The sequence below is a fragment of the Micropterus dolomieu genome, linkage group LG20 (assembly GCF_021292245.1).
Source record: "Micropterus dolomieu isolate WLL.071019.BEF.003 ecotype Adirondacks linkage group LG20, ASM2129224v1, whole genome shotgun sequence".
Classification (NCBI taxonomy): domain Eukaryota; kingdom Metazoa; phylum Chordata; class Actinopteri; order Centrarchiformes; family Centrarchidae; genus Micropterus; species Micropterus dolomieu.
The window spans coordinates 36,033,455-36,056,778 of NC_060169.1; the positions used below are offsets into that span (position 1 = coordinate 36,033,455).

Here is a 23,324-nt window from a genome sequence, read left to right on the forward strand (position 1 = left end):
GGAGCTATGGACGAACTCTGACGCTGCACTGCCATGTTAGCAGCTCCACACTACAAAACATCCAGTGCTACTTTTATCTACTTTTGATCTTGTTTGTAAAAACACAATTTGTGTTTTAGCAGGTGAAGCTTTGGCAGTTTAAAAGATGGAATCAAAAAGACTTAAAACACACCGCTCACAGTGAAACCATGGTGACTTCCTGCAGAGACACATTTCAAACACGAGTGGAAATAACTGCACAACACGTGAAATTCTATATAATTAAGTGTATTCCAAAGCAAATGGAACAAAATGGAAATTCATTGGATTACACACACTTTCAGATATACGTCTGTCCATAACCAGTGTGTTAACAGTAAACCTGTTAACTGCAGGCTGTGTTAACCACAAAATATTATACACATTAACACATGAGGCCAAACAGTTCAGGAAGTTTATGAGTGCAACTACTGTCAAATTTATTTTACATAAGGCAAGTTTTGAAGTGAAGCAGGCGAGTAGCATTTATGTGCGGCTCATTATCAAAATATTGCTTCATCTGTCGAATAAAAATATCCTTCGCTGACATGCTGATGGGCTGGCTGTTGAGCTCCATAGAAAATTGTCCCATGAAATGAAAGCGTTCAGGAGAAGAGTGAGAGAAACTGAAACATCCTGCAGGTAAACAGGTCGTCTCATTGGTCGTCATCAGAGTCTTGGTTCGGGTGACTCTCCTGCACCTCCAGCTCCTCAGCGCTCACCATGGCCGGACTGATGGCAGCGTATCTCGTCCCGTGGAACTGACGCAGGTGAATCTGTGCACAAACAACAAGCAGCAAGACAAATCAATTCAAACCACGCATCACATCAGATCCTAAACATTACGGACACTTCAGCCACAAGAGCGATTTCTGTTACCTTACTGTGCACTCAGAGTGAAGGAACATGTGACTCGACTGCAAACTAATTAAGGAACGAGTCACCTCCACTGACAGTGGAGCTTTATGGCACAGAGGAAGAAGAGATATCAAATTTCGATACACATACAGTACTCGTTATAAAGACTCTCTTGGTTTTGGTCTGCACATGAAGAAAAGCATCACTATTATTATTAAGTATCAATATCACCAACCAAACTGGCAGCCCTTGGATTCTAAAACTCATTGACTAAAATCCCCAAGCTGGAGGATCAGCCTGTCTCCCTCTGCGGGCTGCAGGACAAATTTGTCAGTAAATGAGCGTACCTGTATGTAGAGGTTGACTTCGGCACTCCTGCACAGGTACGGGAAGTTTCCTCCTGTTTTCAGATGAGCTCGTCTCGCGTTAGGATACAGCTTGTACATCTCCTCCTTCGCCTCCAGTGACAGAGCGCTCTGATCAAACACCTCCACACCATTCACAGAGAAAACATGCGAGTCAGTTCGCTGTAGCAGACTCATACATGAATGGGAAGAGATGGTTTAACACTTACATCTATAATGGTCACAGCAACATCTTTTATTTTGTGTGGCTCCACGTAGGAGTTCTGACAGTTGAGTGTTAGCCGCGATGCTAACTCACTTTGGTTAAGAGTCTCCAACTGCAGCACACACACAACACATGGAGGGCAGGTATTCAAACACAAAAGGCATCAAGACATAACTTATTTATACTTATAGAAACAATTGCTAAAAGGAATATTTTTTTGGAAACACTTATTTTCTTTATTTCCAAGAGTGAGATGAGGGGATGAATTTTAGCCTCATGTCTGCTGTTTCAGGGTGATTCTCATGTTTGTTGTGAGGAGAGAGGAAACCACACGTTTCTAGATAAAGTGTCAGTTTCCGATGACAGCGGCATGGCCAGGTCACAGAGCACAGTCCAAAGCGCAGCAGAGTGTTACAATAAAAACCTCACTGCTCACTCTGCACTGACAGAAGACTACAGAAAGACTGTAGAGGGACAGACTGCTGGTGAACAATTATGTGTGAATAACCAGGTCACTTACGTTGCCTACAAATGTCAGAATATGATCCACTCTGGGATCAGTACAGTACATTCCCTCTGTTGTAGCGAGAACATCACACTCACATGCAACACTGATTCATATCTTTTAGCATTAGTAATGGTAATATTTTGCTTCAGGTCTTTACCACAAAAAGGTATGTCTTTACACTGTAGAGACCATAGACTGTATAAAAATGTGAACGTTGTCATCTTGATATCACCCATCGGTTCGTGGACTGCTGTTTCAAAGCTTTGAGTTTGGCAGTTTGGTCACTGCCATGTTGATTTTTTGCAACTGGGCACCGGATGCGACCATATTTGAATGAGACGATGGCGCTAGCGAGCTTGGTTAGCTAGGTGCATCTGTAATTCACATTAACTGTGATGTGGGCTAGCGAAAAATAAGGCTTAAAAAAAATTTACTTACCGGGAAAAAATTAACAGCCGACTACAAATAAGCTTTTTCAACAGTGCTGGTTAATTGTACACGGTGCAGAGGATACTAGCTTTATCGTCTATAGTTCATTAGAAACGGTGCATTCGAGATGTCCACGGCTGACTTTCGCTGACTTGACTTGTCAAACGTGCCGTCAAGTTGGACACAGTCTACCTTCCACAGTGGTAATTGCCTTTGCAAATGCCGCTACATCAGTCAAAACGTGGTTCCAACCTGGTGCAGCCAGAGAAAATCAACTGCGGTCCCCAAATGCAAAAAACTGCAGTTGCCTTGCTCCTGCGAGGTTTAAATGTCATGTGACATGGTGAAGTTTTGCCACACTTGCGAAAGTTGGACAAACTTTCTAACCAGTATGCATCACGTTATGTCAGCGCTACAAAGTGCTGCATAAAGTCAAACTTAACCTGACTTTTTCCCCAACCACTGGAGTCAAGTCACTGCTGGCCATTAGAAAGAATGCAGGTTTAAGTTACTTTGCTTCAGTCGTCAAGGTAGAGACGATAAAAATAAAAAGGTGGTGACGCATTACTGTAACATGAACCACCTCAGTAACACACATGAACACACACACACACCCACTTACCCTATCGACCATGAAGTCGATCGCATCTGCCATTTTAGAGTCCACGGGTCCTTTAGCGAAGTTCCCTAGAACAATCTTCTTCAACATGAAAGCTGGCATCAACCAGAAACTGAGGAGCAACATGGAAACCAAACATTAGTAATGAAAGTCAAGAGGAAAGTCAGAAGAAAATCTGTGTGCTGGAATCATTACAAAGCACCTGTTCGCTGTCCACGTCTGATTAAAGATGGAGGTATCACTGAATGAATTACACAGTATCAGTGAGTGCACTCTGGGAGACTTGTGTGTGCACTCTGCAAACTTCTGAGCCAAGAATCCACCTAGGGATGCCCCGAACAGATGGACCTGAATGTTCAGGGGACAGAGGACCAGCATTAGATACAGTGAAACACGGCCACATTAATGACAGGCTTATTCCTGTACTCGCCATGGCCTCCTTTCTATAGGATTCAGAGGGAATGCAGCTGTCTGCTGTTTTTTTGCCTTTAGATGCAGAAACACTGATCTGATCTTCAACCAGCCATTAACATCTCGTGTAAGAGCTTAGAGTTTCATTGCTATGCTGATGACACACTACTGTTCATCTCTTTATTGCCCAATGACATGAGCCCTATTGATAAACTTGTTCACTGTATTGGTCACACATAATTTCTTGTAACTAGACAAAGATAAGACTGAGGTTTTAATTATTGCAGCAAAAGTCTAGAGAGAGATGCAAAACGCCAAGCCCCTAGCAAAAGCTTCTAGACCCTGATTTGAACTTTTCACTGTATTGTTGCAGTGTTTCTCACAGAATGACATAGAAGGAAAACATTACCCCATTTCTAAGTTATTTCGTTTTTCACCATATTAAATTTGCTTAATTCTCCACCTCATTTTAGTGTTTACTCATAAACTACTTTAATCTGCTCATCTTGCTTTCTCTATGGAAGCCAATAGGGGACAATATTCAAATGTTAATCGAAATTTGAAAATACAATATAAACAATGTAATGAATAAATGGAACTTCATTTCATTGTTTATATTGTATTTCAAATTTCGATTAACATTTCAAGTAATATTTAAGTCAAAATGAAAATTCAATTTTATACTAATTTGAAAATGTAAATTTTATTTGACGTTTCATTTTTCAAAGATTTAACCTCCTCTACAGTAGGGTTGGGCGATGCCATTCCATCAGACAATGTCTACATCAGACAATGTCTACATCGTGATGTCGGTCAGCCATCGCTGATGGATGATGGCATCGTCTAGCGGCCCAACCCTACTCTACAGTGGACAATATTCAAATGCAGTAAGCAAAACTGTACACCAGTCTACTGCATTAACATTTACATGTAACCATGCTCTTATTCTGCTGTAGTTTGGACTGAACCTGCCAAAGGTATAAATGCATCTGTACACACACACACACCTCAGAATTTTAAGTTACCGTACAACTCCAACTGGATCCTGAATAGATGACTCCTCAACCTATTTTACAAAGAGATGAGAAGCAGGACGACAACACACACTCACTTTATCCAACTGCAGGTGATCGAGAAGCTTCCTGAAGCCGTCACAGAACTCCATGAGATCCCAGTACACCGGATATTGCAGCTGAAAACAACAACAACAACAAACACACGAGAATCATTGTTCATCAGCTACAAGTCGGTGTTTCACAGTAGATGAGTAGTAAGCAGGATTTTTCACAGCGTTCAAACATTTGATAAAAAGAAATTAATTTGTGTAGTATAATAATAACATAGGTAGTCGGAGCCCTAGTAAATATGAAGCTGTAAACATAGAAGATGTGACATGGTGTGACTTCAGAGACAAGCTTACCGAGATGACTCTGTAGCCCCAGCCTGTCAGAGCCAGCACCTGCTGGAAGAACACCTCAGCTGTCCCACTGACTGGAGGGAGGAGGATGATGGGACACCTGATACTCTTTGGGCCGGCATCATACAGGGACCACACTTTACTGTCATCGTCATCAACGATAATCTGGTAGAGACAAAACACAACATGGCCCTAAAGTCTCTTTTCAAACAGGCAGTGGGAGTTAATTATGGAACCATTTGACTTTATGACAAAAAGACAGAGACCGTACACACACACAAACACACAACATGAAAACTTTCTGTAATGAAAGTAATAAGCACTGGTAGTGACCAAAAGAACAGTAATATGACAAATTATTATATTTATCAAGAAGGTGAACCAGGTTCACATGTGATGAAGAAGTTTCAGAGACTGATGAAGACTTACACATTAGAAATATTCTTTAACAGTTAAATTCACTCCAATCAAAACGTAAACTGAATAAAAACTGAACGTCAATCTATGGAATCTAACTATGATACTGACAGTCTAATTCTGGTATTTAGAGAACATAAATTGACTGAACCAAACCCAAACTAATTTAATCTAGTTTTCACTCTGAATGGATGTGGATGGCTCTTCCTCTGTGTTGCCATTTTGTAGCACTATTGAATATTATGTGGGTCACGTTAGTTACAGCGACTGAGAGGTGGAGAAGCTGTGTACCGGTAAAACAACAATAAATCTAAATTGAACGTTACGAAGCAAACAGCGGCAGGTCCGTGCTAATGTAGAGTTAGCTGGCTGCCCTGCCTTTCTTCAGTATAGGCTAGTAGACAAATCCTTTCCATCCTTTCCTACATCCTTTCTTGCAGGCTAAAATCAACACTTTGACATAATATCAGTGGTACACAGGATAGTAATGTGAGTTACGTTAGCAGGTGGAGTAATGTGGAAAGTGATACAAATTTGCACCAGATAACGGTAACAACTGCTCAGCGTTAGTCGGCGAGCTAACGTGACTCTCCCCGTGACTCCAGCCTTTCTGATGTTCACGGTTTTCACCCGACATCCTCTGAATGTCGTTTGGTCTGACAGGCTTCAGCACATAAACTTTTATTGTTGTGATTTGAGATTTTGTGGTGTTAGTGGACTGTAGTCAGAGAGAGGCTAGATCCCGACCCCATACCTTCACATTAAAAGCAAAATAGCGGTTGTTCCAAGCAACAGAGAAAACAGGCGTGTGCTTTATTTCTAATGTGAGGTTAGAGCCCATTGACAAAAAGGCAGTCAAAACTACATATAGCCCCTTTTATAATTAAATTAATAAAATATTCTTACTCTTATTCACATTTGTATTATCTACAAATCATCTGAATGTATAACTGCCCGATATAGTGTGTTTGACTATCATGAAAGGAGATACAGTCACATGTAGGTAATGTAAACTTTTCAAACTAAATTTAGTAACTGCAAATAAGTTCCTAAGACAAAGAAACTGAGCCGGAGTGGGCGGAACATGACCCCAAACTCTCCTGTTACACCCTCATGTCCAGAGCATAAATCTTGCTCCGTTTGAGGAGTTCAGCCGAAAAGTGAGCTCCTGTGATGCTTTGGCTTCAGATGTGATCCCTGCGGTCACAGTGCTTCAGAAACTTTTGACCAAAGAAACAGAAGAGGACCATGGCATCAAAGCAATGACGGGAACCTTATCTGCAGCCGTCAAGAGATGCTTCACTGACACGGAAAAAAACCCGCCCCTCACTTTTCCAGAAAAGGCTTAATCCTCACAGACAGCACTTACATATGATAACATACAGTGTCCTTTGATTTGTTCTTCGACAGTTTGTATGTTTAGTTGTACTGGCATCCACTGTGTTCCAAGTTAAATTTATGTGAAATGGTGTTTCTTCAGGAAAAGTTGGATGTTAAAATGACAGCAACAGCATCAAGATGTATTTGTTCCAGTCAGGTGAGAACAAAACATGCAAATAAAACTAACAAATTGTAAGAACTATAATGGTATTATTAAGTACTCATATTGGTACTCGGTATCGGCAAGTGGTACCGGTGCATCCCTGGTCATAAAATTCAAACCTCCTTTCCACTTCAACCCTGTTTGTTTACCTCTGTTCAAACTGCCATTGTTGTATTTATTGCTGTTCATATAAGCCCTACTTCATTTTATTCTCTTGTATTCACCCTAGTTTCAGAAAAAAATATATATTCATCTTATCATTTGTTTGTTGCGTGTACTACTTTAAAAAGTCTGAATCTATGATTTGAAAACTTCCACCTTAGTTATTACGACTGATTAAATAATTGTGTCAATTACACCTGCCACTAGTTGAAAATGGGTGCCCTTATTGAACAAGAGCTTATATTATTAAGATTTGCAAGAATTACTTATTTCAATCCATTTTAGACATGTAACAATTAGAAGACTGACAAAAAAAAAAATCTACCAACAAAAAAATTCTAAATGTGAATATTTGTTATTTTAGTCTTCTATGATAATAAGCTGAATTATTTGTGTTGGAACTTGGACAAAAAAAAAAAATTTAAATACATCAACTTGTTCTTTTCACCAGCTGATCAATTAATTGATTGAGTAAATAATCACATGATTAATCTCTAATGAAAATAATCATTACTTTGATTTACAAGTCTTTGAACTGAGGGTTTTTCTTTTTCAGTTCAGTAACTTTGCATAGGAACATTCACATTTCATCAATTACCTGCACTGTTTTTAGATGTTCTCAGTATGACTGTGTGTTATTCACTGTGGCTACAGATCTCTTCCAAACAGTGTGACTCATGATGCTGACTCAACAGTCACACTGAAAAACTGGACAGGTGCATAATTTTCCAAGTCTGTTTACCAACAGCAGCCACTTATAATTCCTCCTGTTCAAACGGGGATTGAAACTGGGCATACATTAGGTTTGGGCAGTATCTGCTTTTTATACCTTCCTGACATTTCACTGGGGTTTATGTTATATGACGGTATGTGTGTGTAAAATCTGCTGGTGATGGAAGTCATTGTAGCATGCCAAAGTGTTTCTATTTTAACTGGCGCAGCTTTTCTAGCTAGAATCATCTCACGCGGTGCTACTTAGCCAATCAAATGTGTGCATTGTGACTCGACTCTGTGAAAGAGACTCATAACGGGATGTTGGAGTCACAAATTATAAATAAATCGTTCCTCCAGCAAGAGGAGCCTTTTGACGGTGCTTAAAATCATACCTTTGGGATTTCTTAATACTCAGCTATTCCGTAATGCCTTCATACTGCCCAAGCCTAGTGTAGGCCCTCCGTCACTACCACTGAAAAGCCTTTAGCCAGTGCGAACAGGAGGAATGATTGTTCACATCAACACGTGTTGCTTTAAGACAGACTTGAAAAAGTGTCGAGCTGTCCTTTAACAAAAGCTGCCTCCTTAAACATTTTGGCAGAGTAGACTATGGCTGCTCGAACTGATTATGTCTTTATTATCAATGAATCTGCATTTTCTTGATTACTTCATTATTTGTTTTGTCTACAAAATGTTTGACAACACTTTCTACAGAGTCCAACATTTCTTGTTTTAGTCGATTGACTTATCGTGTCAGCACTACAGCGGATCACTAAAGTCAACAGAAAATCACAGAAAACAACTTGTATTGCTACAGCGGAGCAGACTGTGCCGAGTTGCTGGTAGTTCAATGTCTAACACTTCAACTTGTCACATGATTATTCAGTGTAGTCAGTGCACGTGTTGTGGTCCTGACACACCTGACATCTGCTTTATAGTTCTGTTTCCACACAGACAGACAGCCCACACTCACACCTCGAAATATTCTTATTATTGACTATTTCTGTTTCGTCTCCAGAGGTCAGACCCTACAGATGGCTTACATATTCATGAGCACTGAGGAGCTGCAGCTTGTCATCGCCTAAAGTGGTGGCCGTTATCATATACATTTACTTAGCTGCTGATTTTATCCAAAGCAACTTACATGCATTTTAACCACGTTTGACGCATGAACTTCTTCAATAACATGTAGAAACAATAAGAGATATAGAAAGACTTTCTTTTTTGTTTTGTTTTTTTATGGGCCAAGGTGCAGTCCTAACCCTAACAGGTGAGTTTTCAGTCCTAACAGGTGAGTTTTCAGCCAGCAACGGAAGATGTGTCGGGTTTCTGTCTTTCCTGTTGTGTGAGGTGTACAAGTTGGTTGTGGATAAAACTAGACTGAGTGAATAATTTAGGGCTGAAGGATTCTGAACAATAATTGCTCAATAAAAGACATTTAACATATGATGCAGTAAAACACAGTGGTGAGAAACCTACACATCAAACTCAGTGCAGTGGCTCCTAAACTGGGGAGGGGGGTTATTACTGTATTGTTGACCTCTTGGGGCTCACAGCTTTTACAAATACAACTTCTGATGAATCCACAAGCCCAGTATATACAGCGCACACTGTGTCATAGTTAGCACGTGGTGAATGACTGTTATGAAATGTGCCTCCTGATGAACATGTGCTGTGAGACAAATCCCTTCACAGAGAACACTGACTCTACGGTTTAGAAAGTCACACAGAGACTGGATCTACTGAGAAAGGCCAATGATTTTAATGTTAGTAAACTAACTCTGCAGTACATGCTATGCTCTACAAAATTTCTGCTGTAAAGTTGTTGATTTAGTAGTAGTATTTCTTAAGTTGGAGACAGCCCTACTAGTCAGTAGTGAGACTACATTTTGTACTAAACCCACAAAGGCCTGTGTGCTACAAACAAAGCTGGTGTGGATATGAGCTCTTACTGATCAGTGTGAGGGTTAATGTGAATGTAGTCTTAGCAGTAAAATACATAAACAAGAGAACAGTGGTGGAGAGTAACTCAGTAGCTGAGCAGCCTAGATGTTACAGCATTATATGTATATAAACACACACACACACACACACAATATATTATATTTCATCTATTGTGTTTTATTTCCTATTTATGCGAAAGCATAGCAGCTGTTGTGGCTTTATTTGGAGAAGCTCCATTTTCCTTTGAAGCTTTGTGTGTTTTTGGTCATGAGGTAACACTCATGAGAAAGCTTTCTGCTAAAGAAAAGATTTTAATTATTAATATTATTATTATTATTAGAAGAATGTGGTCAGCAAGCCGATGGTGTACTTTCAAGAGCAATTGTTTGTCTAAAACACAGTAGGACGACAGCGACATAAGAAAAAAAGAAATAATGTAAGTTTGTTTAGCTCTCCTCAGAACAAAAAAAAAAAAAAAAGTACATTCATTTAGGGAAATGTTTTGGAGACAAGGGAAACTAGCGACGCAGATGGTTAGACATTAGACAGACCCACCCAATATACCCGCACCATCCCGGTACTAATGTAAGTAGACTATAACCACTCTGGGTCCACTCTGGAATAAGCCGACAGGAGTGTGACTGATAGGATGAACTTATAGAATTTATGGTTGAATGTGGGGGGAGATGAGGCTGATCAATGCACATATTTCCAGTTGGACTGTGTAAAAAAGGGAAAGTTGCCTGCAGGTGTGTGTAGGCAGTTCTGTAAATCAGGCTTTTTCTTTGGTAGACATATCCTTAGTATGGAACCTATGTATCGTTTATAAATGGAGGCCCCAGGAATTGACCTTGGCTGCTTCACTGGTGGTAGTCTTGAAAAAAGCTTGTCAAAATAAGTCATATTTGTTATTCTTGAGTAAAATGCAGTAGTTCTACTCATGCATGACGCTGAAACCCACTTTCAATCTTTTAGAGGAAGTCCGGTGGTACTAAAAATGTCTTAGTGTTTAAAAAACAGTCAGTACTGAAGCAGATTAGCTGTAGCATCCAGCTGGGCTAAAATAGTTTTACACCAGCAGTGAATCAGTCTCTTCTGTCCTCCAGTGGTTATGACTGAGACTGACAAGGCACGGAGTTCCATTACGCGCAGTGACAGATAACTGATGACCCACAAAACCACCTGTCATTTCAGTTTATTAGCCTGCAACTACTCTGACACTTGTTCAGCTTATTAATTGTTTACACAGTCATCGCTCAGTGACATCTCTTATTGTAAGTGACGACTTCTTAATATGACATCATCCAAAAGTTTTTGTTGGGAGATTTTCATTATGATGGACAGAACTTTTGGGCTATTTGGTGTCATTGTGGACTCAAACCTCCTGTACAATAAACACACGGACAGACTTCCTTATCAGGTACATACGCAAATCCAATCATGCTGCATGACAATAATCAACCAGTGATGTGTTCAACAACAATCTCACATGCCTGACTAACAACACAGTGACCACTGAAATAAGTACAGGAAAGAGGCCACAAAATTATAATAATAATGCTCTTTATGCTTCTTGTCTACCAACCTCAAATGTTATTCTTTGTAAACGCCTATTTCTTTCCATATTTCTACACGTTTGGCACATAATTATTTACAGGCTTTGTGTCCATGTGTACTTGTTGTAATCCAGCTGTGTTGTACAGAGCCCTGGGCCCAGTGATTACAGATCTCCATCACAGGTTAGAAGTCATGAGGTACTTACTCTCTTCAGGGGCACTGTGCTTCTGAACCAGTTATAGTCAGGAGACACTTTAATCTCCTCCATCTGAGGACACATTCAGAGACAGACATTCAGCAAGTACAGTGACTTCAGCAGCTAAGTTACATCACGCACTTGGTTATTAATGCATTACTTAACGCAGAGTAAAAATCAACACCTGCCTCCTTTTACATTAGCTTCGCTGCTAACTGTTAAACATGAGCGTGTGGCTGCTAACAGTTACCACTCGTTAGCGAGCAAATATATTTAGCGTATCTAAAGAGGATTTATGGGAACTGTTACCGTGTTCGCCGTGGATGTTAAAGTCACCGTGTCCGAGGAATTTTATCCATATCTTGGTAACATTTCTCCTCCGGCTGCCTGCCTGGTCATATGACTCCGGATTCACACACACTTCCGCAAAGCTTCTGCCACCGCCTACCGAAAACCCACAACCCCTGTCTGTCTGTCTGCCTTCCTGTCTCACACCATAGACTGTATATAGTCTCACACAGACTAGCTTTAGCCCTCTACCATGATGTAGCTACAGCTACAGTGCCAGAGACTCGAGCTAGCCTAGCAATATCCTTCTGCAGCCGTTAGTCTGTTTCAGCCTGGTCTGTATGTGCTACGTTTACGCATGCGCACACAAATATCCACCGCAGGGACGCCGACACAATTCAACAATTCATAGCTTTCACGTGACGTCACAGTGCAAGGAAAACGCTCCGGCAAAAAAGAGGTTATATTCCGCTGCCTGCCAACCGATAAGCAAGTGATACACTGTTAGTTTGAGTTGCTGGAAATGCTGGCTGGTTTTTGTGCTTTCGGATTTACTAATTGAGGAGGTGACAAGGTGAGGGATTCCCCACCTGGCGGTTTTTAATGGCAGAAATGCCCAAATGCCCAAAACTTGCAGTTTGTTTTCATATCTTTCTTTTTGTTGAAAGGTGATCCAAATAAAATTTGACTGCTTTTGCGTCTCTACGGAATGCTGAGTTCACTTAACAACTGCCTTTGTTAAGTTAAAAAATGGATGTCAGATAATTTCCTCCAGCTGAACTCAGACAAAACAGAAATCCTGGTCATCGGGTCTCAGCAGATGGCAAAACAAATACTGCCATCTGCTGGTTCCCTAGTAAATCACATTAAGCCTGTGGCAAAGAACCTTGGTGTTTGGTTTGATAGTAATTTAAATTTCGAGCAGCACACCACAAAGCTTGTTCAATCATGTTTTTATCAACTTAGAAATATAGCAAAAATTCAATCTATGTTAACTTTTAAGGACACCGAGACCATTTTACACGCCTTCATCTCATCACGCCTGGATTATTGCAACAGCCTTTTCACCTGTTTAACCCAAAAATCTACTGATCAACTCCAGACTGTCCAGAACTCAGCTGCCAGGCTTTTAACCAGAACAAAGAAATATGACCACATTGCTCCTATTTTAGCTTCATTACACTGGCTCCCAGTGTGTTTTAGAATTTACTTTAAAATTCTATTGATCACTTTTAAAGCTCTTCATGGCCTCTCGCCCTGCTATATTTCTGAACTTTTAGTCCCGTACGCACCAGCACGTACCTTGAGATCCTCGGGCAGAGGTCTGTTGTCTGTTCCAGAGTCTCGACTGAAAACTAAAGGGGACAGAGCGTTTGCTGTCAGGGCCCCGAGGCTCTGGAACAGCCTGCCCGAGGAAATCAGGTCGGCTGAGTCAGTGAACTCTTTTAAGTCCCTTCTTAAAACCTACCTTTATAGGAGAGCCTTTCCCGATCATATTTGACTTTATTTTATCCCTTTTATTTTATTGTATTTTACTAATTTTATATTGATCTGTATTTTAGTCTTTTCAATGTTTTCATGCTCTTATCTTGTTTTTTTGTATTATTCTTTACACTTGTTAAAGCACTTTGTAACTTGTTTTTGAAAAGTGCTCTACAAATAAGGATTATTATTATTATTCTTACGGGGGAGTCCTGGTGTGAGCCGCATTCCCTTTGTTGTTTTGCCCTCCAGGTGACTGAAAACTAGGAATTGCTGGCACATTGCTGGAGGATATGATGTCAGGGCTGTATGATGTGGATTTATTTTGGACATTATTATGATTGTGTTTCCGTATGACCTTAACAACTAACATCTGTGCTGTAGTATAGCTAGTTCTACAAAAAGAAGCATCCGACCTACTATGCTTGTTATTTAATGGGCTTAAAATAAGGCTTAATGTTCACACACTTTACCTTGATTGTTCCTCATTATTCCAACATTATTCCAACATCACCTGCTAGCAATATTAGTCATGCAATATGCTTTCACAAAGTTCGCTAACCTACAAAATAAACAGAAATAAGCAATAATAGTTAATGTTAAAGAAAATAACAATTGCATAGCCAGCCACTTTCGTCCATCACTGAGTCACACTCTGACTTCCCAAAACTCATGTTCAAGATAAGTGATGTAAGTGATCTGTTGTTGAAGAAAGCTTTTACTCTCTTCAGCTTAAGTAATTGATAGGGTTAGGGGGTTAGGCTAGTTTTATGTTGTGGTAAACTACTCTTAGCAGGTTGGCCACTTCAACTTCAAAACTGTCTCTGAAAAACCTTAACACATTGATGATCTTATGTTGTGATTGTGAAGCTCGTGAGTTTTTGTTTACCTGCGTGGTGGTGGGGTGGCAGAATAGTTCCATGCTTCGCCATGTAACTTGACTGTACATGCTCATATGAGTACCAAACGTTACATGTTTGATAAGAGTCCCTGAACACATCTACATGCTAATATTCACTCAAAGTCAGAGAGCCACCTTCTGGCAACAGGAAGTGACCTTCAAAGAAGCAGCCTCTGCAGCACATTTTACCTCCATGTACAAAATTTCTGTGGCACATATATCATGTCCAGACGTATAGAAAAGCCTCTTGGAGCCATTCCCTAAATCCAACAGGAAGGCAGCCATTTTGGATTTAATGGTAATTTATGCCAATTTATAGGCTCTGTAATTTAAAAAACTTCTCCTAGAGAATTAATCCGATTAACTTCAATTTTTTGTTGTGCAATCTAAAAACATTGGTGATAAAAAGTTGTACAAACTATGATTTCTTGTTTCACGGTGTGTCCATGGCTGCGAAGTTCCATGCTTCGCCATGAAACACGTACGGCAAATATGTCTGACATTGGGCCAAATCTTTTTCAAGCCATTACATGGTGGGCCAGAACATTATTTCAGTCAAATTATTTCAAACCCTTGGACAGCCCTATTGATGTACAAGTTTAGCTTAATCGGTAGAGTGCGGGACTTCCAGTCGATCCCAAAGTCCTACAGACTTTTTTTTCTCCCTTGTTAAACAAATTGATTAGCCTATAAAGACACTTTTTCACATGCTCGCAATAAAGCATGTGCTGCAGTGTGTGTGTGCGTCCCAGTGTTTGATCCGCATTCATAACCTATGGCCACTAATTTTCATTTCCCTGAGGAAATTCAGGGGAATCCAATCACACCATTACTGACAGCTTTGACAGAGGTGTGTCAAGTAAGCCAGTGACTCTTTCGAATGTCCTTCAGAACCTTTCACAGTAAAAGCTCTCAACAAACTCAGTATGAAGCATTGCTGCATTGCTGCGTTCTCACACTTTTATTTTGGAGGTACAATCACTTAAGAGGAGGTGATTATGTGAGTAACTGTTGCTGTCATGACTGAGATCTATTTCAGCATCAGCCACTATCAGGGGCTAGATTATTGCTGGTGGGCCAGTTCTGGCCCGCGGGCCACCTGTTGCCGACCACTGCTGTACATGCTCAAATCTGTACCAAACATGCGTGACAACACTCTGAACACATCTGCATGCCATTCAGTTATAGTCTGATGAGTATGAGAAAAAAAATCATTCAAATTCAAATTCATCAAATTTAACTAGAACCCAAAGGTATGATCACATCACTCCTGTTTTATCCTCTTTACATTGGCTCCCTGTTTGTTTTAGGACTGATTTTAAGAATTTATTGATTACTTTTAAGGCTCTCCATGGGTTGGCTCCAGCTTATATCTTTGACCTTACTCCTCATACTTATGAACCTCTGCGTAATTTGAGATCTTCCGGCAGGGCTCTTCTGTCTCTTCAGGTGTCTAGGCTGAGAATAGAACTAAAGGGGACAGAGCCTTTGCTGTCAGGCCCCCCCAAGGCTCTGGAACGACCTGCCTGATGAAGTAAGGCTCTCAGAGTCAGTGTCTTCTTTTAAATCTCTTTTAAAAATACACTTTTAACGGAAGGCATATCTGAGTTGCTTGTTTTATCTTACGGTTTTTATTTTAGTCATATAAAGTTACTATTTATTCTAGTCTTATGTTTATAGTCACTCTGTGTTACTTACTTGTGATTTGTAGTAGTGTGATTTATGTGGGGTGGCGGTCTATCTATCTGTGGAAAGCAGTATTGATACTGAGTAAATTAACCTGGTAAAATAAAGTCAACTCAATTTAATTAAGGAAAGCTTAGCTGTATTTCTGTACAGTATGTGTTTTTTTTACTAATAAAACCACGGAGAACAACATAAAAAACACATGGTCCTCAGTCACATTGAGTCGTGGGCTGCGGTACTAACTTTAGCCACTGCAAGTTGTTGGCGATGTAACCTACGAAAGGCCTAAACGCTGCCGCAAACAGGAAAGTGAAGAAGACAAACGGACACCAACAAAACATGGCGTCTGTGAAGAATTGGTGGGACGAATGAATGCAAACTATTTGGCATTTTACAGAAATATTGTCATAGGTTCAGTGTATTATCGAAGAAGAGATGGACAACACATATCACCACGCTCCGCCAGATAAACAGCAGTCTTCCGTCTATAATGGCGGCTATCCGGAGACACCGTACGCCGCTAACAGAGCACCGCCGAGCGGCGCGGCTCATGGACCGACACAGCCGGACCACACCGCTTCACGGTGGACACCTTCACTGGGATATGACGGTAACCAGTACGGATTAAGGTGCGATTTCCCCGCACCGTCTCCAGGAGCAGGAGGGTTCGGGGGGCCCTGCTTGCCCCCTCCGTATGGATTTGATCCCTCCGTCCCCCCGCCTCCTTTCGGCTGTCCACCACCCGGACACTTCTCTATCGTGGCGCCAGCCGCTCCGCTCAACGCATACAGCAGCAGGGAAGCCTCGACCTTCCAAACATTTACCCAGCAGTTCAGACCCGGGCCTCAGACTGTGCCGTACAACTTGGACTCCAACCAGAAACAACAGCATGGATACGAGGATTTCTCAGAGAGTGGAGCCCCGTTCGGCTGCCCGCTATTTCCCGTTAAAGACCACGACAGGAGTCCGGGAACAACAACAACAACACGAGCTGAGGATGAAACCTCACTTCAGAGGAGACGGGATCAACAGTGGCTCAGGCGTTTCTTACAAAGCAAGGACAGAACCTCCAAGGTCCCACCACAGACCCAGCGTAAGCAACACGGCGCTGTCCCGGACCTGAGACGGGCTCTGTACCGGGCAGCTCAGCTCGTCGCCCAGCTGGCTGAGTCCTGTGAAGCTCTGAGGACCAACGTGGACAACCAATGTGTTTGGACAGACTCTTACTTAATGGCTTTAAACGTGAAGACAGAGCTACAGGACAAACTCGGAGTTCTCAGTGACAGGGAGACTTTAGACAGCTGGAAAGCTAAATTGGCCCGTGTTGCTAAGAGGAGGGCCCGGCGCCTGAGAGCCAGGAGGGTGCAGCTGATGGAGGAAGCGCAGAGAGAGGAGCGCATCTCCGAGAAAGAGGCTGCCATAGACAAGTGGAGGACGCAGCAGATCCAGCGAGTGGAGGAGAAGAAGAAGGTAAGTTCAGAGGATTTAAAGATGTAATCACTTCTTTTGTCCACTTGGGGGCAGCAGAACTATGAACCTTGTTAACACCTTACAGTCAACGGAGGTGAATGGAAGTTAATTTGTAGTATGTGTAGCAGAAACTGTCCCTTTTTAATAACTTTTGACATGATGTCTGGGGATTTGTATTCTATCTCTCCATCACTCCACGCTAGGGCAAATTATATTAGCATTTATAGAACATTTACAGGCTTCGGGTCCAATGTTTCCAAAAGCAAGATGTATATTTCTTAGAATCATCAACTATGGACACAATGATCATATTCTTAGACCCTATCAGTCTGCACATGAATCTATACATAAAATGTCTTGAGTGGGCACATTGTTGGACACAAACATTTCTCTGGCACTACTCCACCTAGGGATTTGAAGCACAATTCTCAGTGCATCATTATAAGCCACTCAAAGTTATTTTCATTTTAAACTCACTAAAATTACACCATAGGTAGGCAGTGTACATTGGAGTGCAATAGGATTTAAAAAGTGAGATTTTAACATCGGGAGTGCACATGTGGAATTTGCGTGCCAGCATGTTTGCCTGACCGTACAGTTTACCACATCATCATCATCATCACAGAGGTCATCTCTTATCACATGCCCCAGATATTTAACTTTCTTTACAACCTCTAGTGGTTCACCTGCCAATAAGAAAGAAGGATAGACACACTTCATATCCTCCTTGGTTCTGGCGCTCAGTACCACACTCTTCACTGAGCTAAATTTTATATCAAACTTCAGTCCATATTGGGAACATATTCTAAGAAGTTGCTGCAGGCCAGCACTAGAGGGAGACAGAATCATCAGCATAAAGCAGATGATTAATGAGACTATCCCCCACCAAGCAGCCAGTTATACAGCCCTTTAACAGTTTCCCATGATTGATACGATCAAAAGCCTTTGACGCATCCAGGAAACACATAAAGACTGTGCTATTGCGTGATCTGTACCTATGGACAATTTCTTTAAGTGCATAAATACACAGATCAGTTCCATGCTTGTTCTTAAAACCAAACTGATGATCTGTTGACGCTCTGTGTTCCGCAAGCCTATCCATAAGGATCCCTTCTATTACCTTAGATGTTGTACTTGCAAGTGCAATCGGTCTATAGTTATTCATACTAGTTATCTTACCAGCCTTATTTTTAACTACAGGTACCAGTAGGATAGATAACATGGATCCAGGAAGCCTGCCATGCTTCATAAACCCAGAAAAGCATAGAGGAAGTAAAACTGAAATACTTTGACTAGAGTATTTCAGATGTTCTACTGTTATTCTATCCCGCCCACAGGCTTTGTTCATTTTAAGTTTGTCAATAGTATAACATACTTCCTCCGGCCTGATGACTACACCATCACTGTGAGGTACCTCTCCTATATTAAACCCATCGCTCTTCACACAGTTAAAAATGTTCTCATAGTGTCTCCTCCATAGCTCTGCAATGTTTTCAGGTTCCGTAATGCCATCAATACTATAGGGCAATGGCATTTTGCTGTTATTAACCACTTTCACCTCCTTCCAGAACCAGAATTAGTTTGCAACTTTCTCGCCATAGAGTTCGCCCTCATAGTCTGCTCATTTCTTTTTATAAATTGACAGCATATTTGAACCTAGCAATAGACCGTACCTTACACTCACAGACTGGGCCATGCCTAGGCCTGCCTGCTAAGACCCAACTTCTAAATGCATCTCTTGCCTCCATATGAACATCATGGACATAGTCATTCCACCCTGGTCTTACAATATGTTGTTTCACCACCTTATTGGTTCACTTCCATCAACTAAACAGTTCACAATTCTATCATACATTACACATGGGTCATTATTGTGACCTACATTCTTACAGCTGCTCAATAATTCTCAAGTAACTTGTAATATTGCAAGTCGTCTTCTGTGAGCCTCGTCCAGTCGAGTATCTCACCTGATTTATGGCTGTCACTATAGACAAGCTCCGGTAGACCCTTAATATTTATGAGCATAGAGACAGGAATGCTGTGGCCAAACCATATAGAATCTCAGTCATGTGCATCAGCTGTAGATATACAATGGTCCAACCAAGATGTAGTATGCCAAGCTTCACTCACATGTGTATAGCTATCAGCTGGCAGACTACAACATAAAGTGCAACAATGAGAATATAGGCACAGAGTATATTTCATAGAAAGGATTATGATCGCTGACATTTATTCAGCTAAAGGCCAGATAACGATTAGGTCCACAAAGACCACTCCCCAGACTCACTAACAAGTCCAGACCACTACCTTCAGCATCCCTAGTGGTAGTGACCAGTGGTCTATGGTAGTGGTGGGGGGAAAAATCGATACAGCATAATAACGCAATAGTTTCTGTGGCAATATTGTATTTATACATAAATTGTACATGAGAAGTTTGCGTTTTGGTACTATAATGATAAAATCTGTTGCTTTTTCAGTCCACTAGAAAAATAGTTTTCCTTTGGGGACACAGTGTAAAGTCGGAATAATATCGTATCGTCGGGCCTCTGGTCATTGAACCCCTCTCCATATTATTGTCAAAGCGTTAAAATGAGCTGATTTCCACATTTATTACTCGATCAGAGTCCTCTAATTCAAAACCAAATGTCTGTATTCAGATCCCCTCATGCTGTGACATGTTATCCCCCATTTAGACGTATTAACTGTGAAGCACAATAGCTTTGTTTTGTCACGGAGAGACGATGAGGAGAGCATAGTAGAAAACAATGAATCTGTCCCTGTACCAGGAGCAGGAGCTGAAACTGGCTGCAGACGCTGTTCTCTGTGAGGTGAGGAAGAAGCAGGCCGACGTGAAGAGGATGCAGGACATCCTCAGATCTCTGGAGAAATTGCGCAGACTGAGGAAAGAGGCGGCATCGAGGAAAGGTGACAGCCCTCTACCTTCTTCCCAGTCCCATGATAGATTGTGTGATGGCCATGCTTAGGGTAACATAATATAGGAAAATAAATACCTACTCTTGAAAAATTAATTAAAATTTAATCAAATGTAAATTTTAGGAGAAATGCATTTTTCCCAGTTAGTGGGGTAAGATGCACCCCCTGAGACACATTAAAGAACATTTTATTGAATTTTTTATTTATTTTTTTTGTATCTTTAAGAAGGCTATGCTTTGGGTATATTATCTATTATAAAATAAAATAATAAGAATAAAATGGGGGCGTCTTACCCCATGTTACCTTACTAATGCATGTTATCCAAGGACACTTGTTCAGGTTGTCCTCCAACCCCCAGCTAGTAGAAGGCAGAGGTGATAATATTGTCCTGGAACAGGCTGGTCCCACATCATTTATTCTCCCAAAAATCTATGAAATAAAAGTGAAGACACCTGTCAAGGAAGGGAATGACCAGCAGTCACCTACACATACCTGCAGTATGTAACTGTGTGTGTGTGTGTGTGGCAGGTATTGTCACTGAGCGGGACTGTGACGAGGACTTCAGCAGCCGGCTGGAGCAGCTGCGGCTGGTGATGAAGAAGAGGACAGCGGTTTACTCGGCAGAGGAGAAAGCGCTGATGGTGATGCTGGAAGGAGAGCAGGAGGAGGAGAGGAGGAGGGAGCGGGAGAAGCGGGTGAAGAAGGAGAGGGAGAGACAGCTGCAGAGGAAACTGCGAGTGGACGCCATGCTGTTTGGAGGTAACGCCGTAGTTAATAATTGTCCGTTGTTGAACAACAGTCTGATTAAATCACGCTGATGGTAATCGGCTTTCCCCTGTTTGTCCCACAGATGAGCCTCCTGCTGATTCTGCTCTGCAGCCCTTCAGAGAATATTACACTCAGGCCGAGCGCTCGCTGCACGCTTTACTTCAAATCAGGTTTGTCTTCACACAATTAAAAACCACATCAGCATCTCCCTGCAACCATGCTGCTATTGAATTGACCTTGAGGAAGATGTAATAACGTGTTGGGACTGTAAATTGTTTCTCCTTCAGGAGAGGGTGGGATGTGTTTGTGGTTGCAGCGGATCATCCTGACGGTTCTCCAGTTCCTCAGAGCTGGATCCTGCCAGAGGCCCCGTCAGACCAGGCCTGGGCCTCTGCCCTGCAAACTGCTGACACTGAGCCAGATGTCAGCTAGAGCCTGACGTCCAACACTCTCTGACTGAAAAGTGAAGCAACACCAAGTTAATGGTGATGGTAAAAGTTTGAAACCACTCATCTTTTTCATCTGAACAGTCAGAGCTGTCGGACTGTAGAACTGTTTGTCAGATAATATATGATACAGTGATGAAGGAGAAGAAGAAAGCTTCGGTTCTGCTGTATTTACTTTTGAAAATGTTCTTATTTCTGGTCTCTGTTAATGGATTTGATGTGTTTTGTACCTCTAGAATAATAAATGCTTTGGGCAGGATTTTTTTTTTGCTATTTTAATTTCTGAAAAAAATAAAACACAAAAACAAATTGTATTACCAATGAATTGTTATTCCCACTGAGTTTGTAATGACACCTTTCACATCACCCACAGTCATTTGGTCCATTTTTAAATAAAAACATTGATAACTGCTGCTTCAAGTTCAGTCAAAGTGGACATTTTGCTGTGAAGGAAAAGCCAGGATCCAAAAGTAGGATTCATCCTGTGAGAACTCTGATTCTACAGAGCAGTGCAGCCATTCGTTAATGAGATACCTTTACATGTGTGGGTTAACCCTTTCAGTGCCAGGCAGAAAGAACTGATAGATGAAAGGTCAGGAAGTCACCAGAATCATCAGAAGTCTATTATATGTTTTGGATTAAAGTGGTGATGAGTTTATGCCCTGCTGACAATCACACAAAGTTTTGATCCGGGTGGACGTCATATTTTATATGTAAAGTGTTTTTGAGCAAACCTGAGTTTATTATACAATAATACTATAATCAAAGGACAGGTTTAACCCCAGCCAACATTGTTCGTGACAGGATCACACTGTAATCATCTGTTTGACTGTCTGAGGTGACTTTGTGTACTGACAGTAAGTCAGCTGACGGGGTTTACTGTGAGTCGCTAGATTAGTGTTCCAGGTGGTTCTCCTCTAATTTAACCTGTAGTCTCAGTCACAGCTTCACACGCACCTGAGAGTCTGACTGCAGCTGCGACACAACACAGGTAGGCTGGCGTTTGTTTTTGTTTTTTTAAACATTCAGTTTAATAGTCAAATGAATTCTACTGTAACACACATGTTGTTTAAAGATTAGGCCATGCTGTGCATTTAATTTGAAAGGTCACACATGCATAAAGTGCAGGAAATAAATACAAAATGCCACCCATTACTCCAGCCTTTTTAAAATGTAACTTTGTTGATTCAAGCTGGAGACTCATGGTAAATTCCAATTACAAAATGTCAAATGTTTGCCGGCATCTGAATGTGGTCGCACACTGTCTATTTTTTCTGTTTTAATAATTATGATGAATGAATGTTCGGAACAGCTTCACTAAGGACAAAGATATAGAAGAAGAAATAAAAGAAGTCAATAAAATTCAGTAAATAAAAGTACAGTGAATGAAAAACTATGATAAAAACAGATGAAACATAATGAATAAAAAAGAAAAGTAGTGATTCCCTGATTCTGAAGCCAAGTTTTCTTTTTTGTTCAGCAAACCCTAAAATATGTGTTGGTTTTGTTGTGTATTTGCAGTGTATTTCTTTTGTGTTTATCATAAAACTGGAGATAGAAAAGATGGACATCCAGTAGAGCTTCACCAGGACCCACATGTTTTACATTTTTGCTTTTCTTAAGTGAAGTCTGGTACTGGCCTTAAGCCAGGCTGCTTGGAACTCCACATACAGTGCATGTTGTTTATCCGGTAGCATCAGTTTGTGTTTTGCACGTCAGAGACAACACAATGAGCTTACGGAGCATGTGTCCTCTCTGCTGTCGTAAGTCCCGGACCATCTGGCTCGTTGGTGTTTTGGTGTTACTGGAGCAAAGATGTGATTAGCTTCCAAAGGACGGCAGGGAATGCACAGATGTACCTCGTAATCGCACGTCTGCATCTGCCTTATGGTTTACTCAGTCATACATGGTCAGGTTTTATGTGTGTGTGTGTGTGTGTGTGTGTGTGTGGGGGGGGGGGGGGGGGGGGGGGGGTTTTTTTTTACA

General features: G+C 41.2%; 3 protein-coding genes across 3 annotated transcripts in view; 2 read left to right on the forward strand and 1 right to left on the reverse strand.

Annotated features, from left to right (window-relative positions):
* Positions 1-251: 251 nt before the first annotated feature.
* spg21 (SPG21 abhydrolase domain containing, maspardin) lies at positions 252-12,019 on the reverse strand. The gene is made up of 9 exons (XM_046033393.1): positions 11,673-12,019; positions 11,373-11,435; positions 4,834-4,995; positions 4,525-4,605; positions 3,205-3,350; positions 3,006-3,114; positions 1,451-1,558; positions 1,224-1,364; positions 252-794 (listed from the first exon to the last, which is right to left on the reverse strand). Exons 2-9 carry the CDS (start codon positions 11,433-11,435, stop codon positions 675-677), a joined length of 930 nt encoding a protein of 309 aa, XP_045889349.1. The 5' UTR covers positions 11,673-12,019; the 3' UTR covers positions 252-674.
* Positions 12,020-15,737: 3,718 nt separating this feature from the next.
* Positions 15,738-21,652, forward strand: pdcd7 (programmed cell death 7). The gene is made up of 5 exons (XM_046032375.1): positions 15,738-17,190; positions 19,977-20,115; positions 20,653-20,883; positions 20,975-21,062; positions 21,180-21,652. The coding sequence occupies exons 1-5, from the start codon at positions 16,156-16,158 to the stop codon at positions 21,322-21,324; spliced, it is 1,638 nt and encodes a 545-aa protein (XP_045888331.1). The 5' UTR covers positions 15,738-16,155; the 3' UTR covers positions 21,325-21,652.
* Positions 21,653-21,781: 129 nt separating this feature from the next.
* The window catches only part of ubap1lb (ubiquitin associated protein 1-like b), a 12,944-nt gene continuing 11,401 nt past the window's right edge, over positions 21,782-23,324 (forward strand). The window contains exon 1 of the mRNA XM_046032377.1: positions 21,782-22,329. The gene's annotated coding sequence lies outside the window, so the exon portion shown is untranslated. The remainder of the gene's footprint in view (positions 22,330-23,324) is intronic.

Excerpts from the sequence above, each read along its gene's own strand:
- pdcd7 (XM_046032375.1), top strand. The coding sequence starts at position 16,156 with ATGGACAACACATATCACCACGCTCCGCCAGATAAACAGCAGTCTTCC. Across the intron at positions 17,191-19,976 it reads GAGTGGAGGAGAAGAAGAAG|GAGCAGGAGCTGAAACTGGC; the intron begins GTAAGTTCAGAG and ends TCCCTGTACCAG. Across the intron at positions 20,116-20,652 it reads AGAGGCGGCATCGAGGAAAG|GTATTGTCACTGAGCGGGAC; the intron begins GTGACAGCCCTC and ends TGTGTGTGGCAG.
- spg21 (XM_046033393.1), bottom strand. The coding sequence starts at position 11,435 with ATGGAGGAGATTAAAGTGTCTCCTGACTATAACTGGTTCAGAAGCACA. Across the intron at positions 4,606-4,833 it reads GGGGCTACAGAGTCATCTCG|CTGCAATATCCGGTGTACTG; the intron begins GTAAGCTTGTCT and ends TGTTGTTTTCAG. Across the intron at positions 3,115-3,204 it reads CAGACGTGGACAGCGAACAG|TTTCTGGTTGATGCCAGCTT; the intron begins GTGCTTTGTAAT and ends GTTGCTCCTCAG.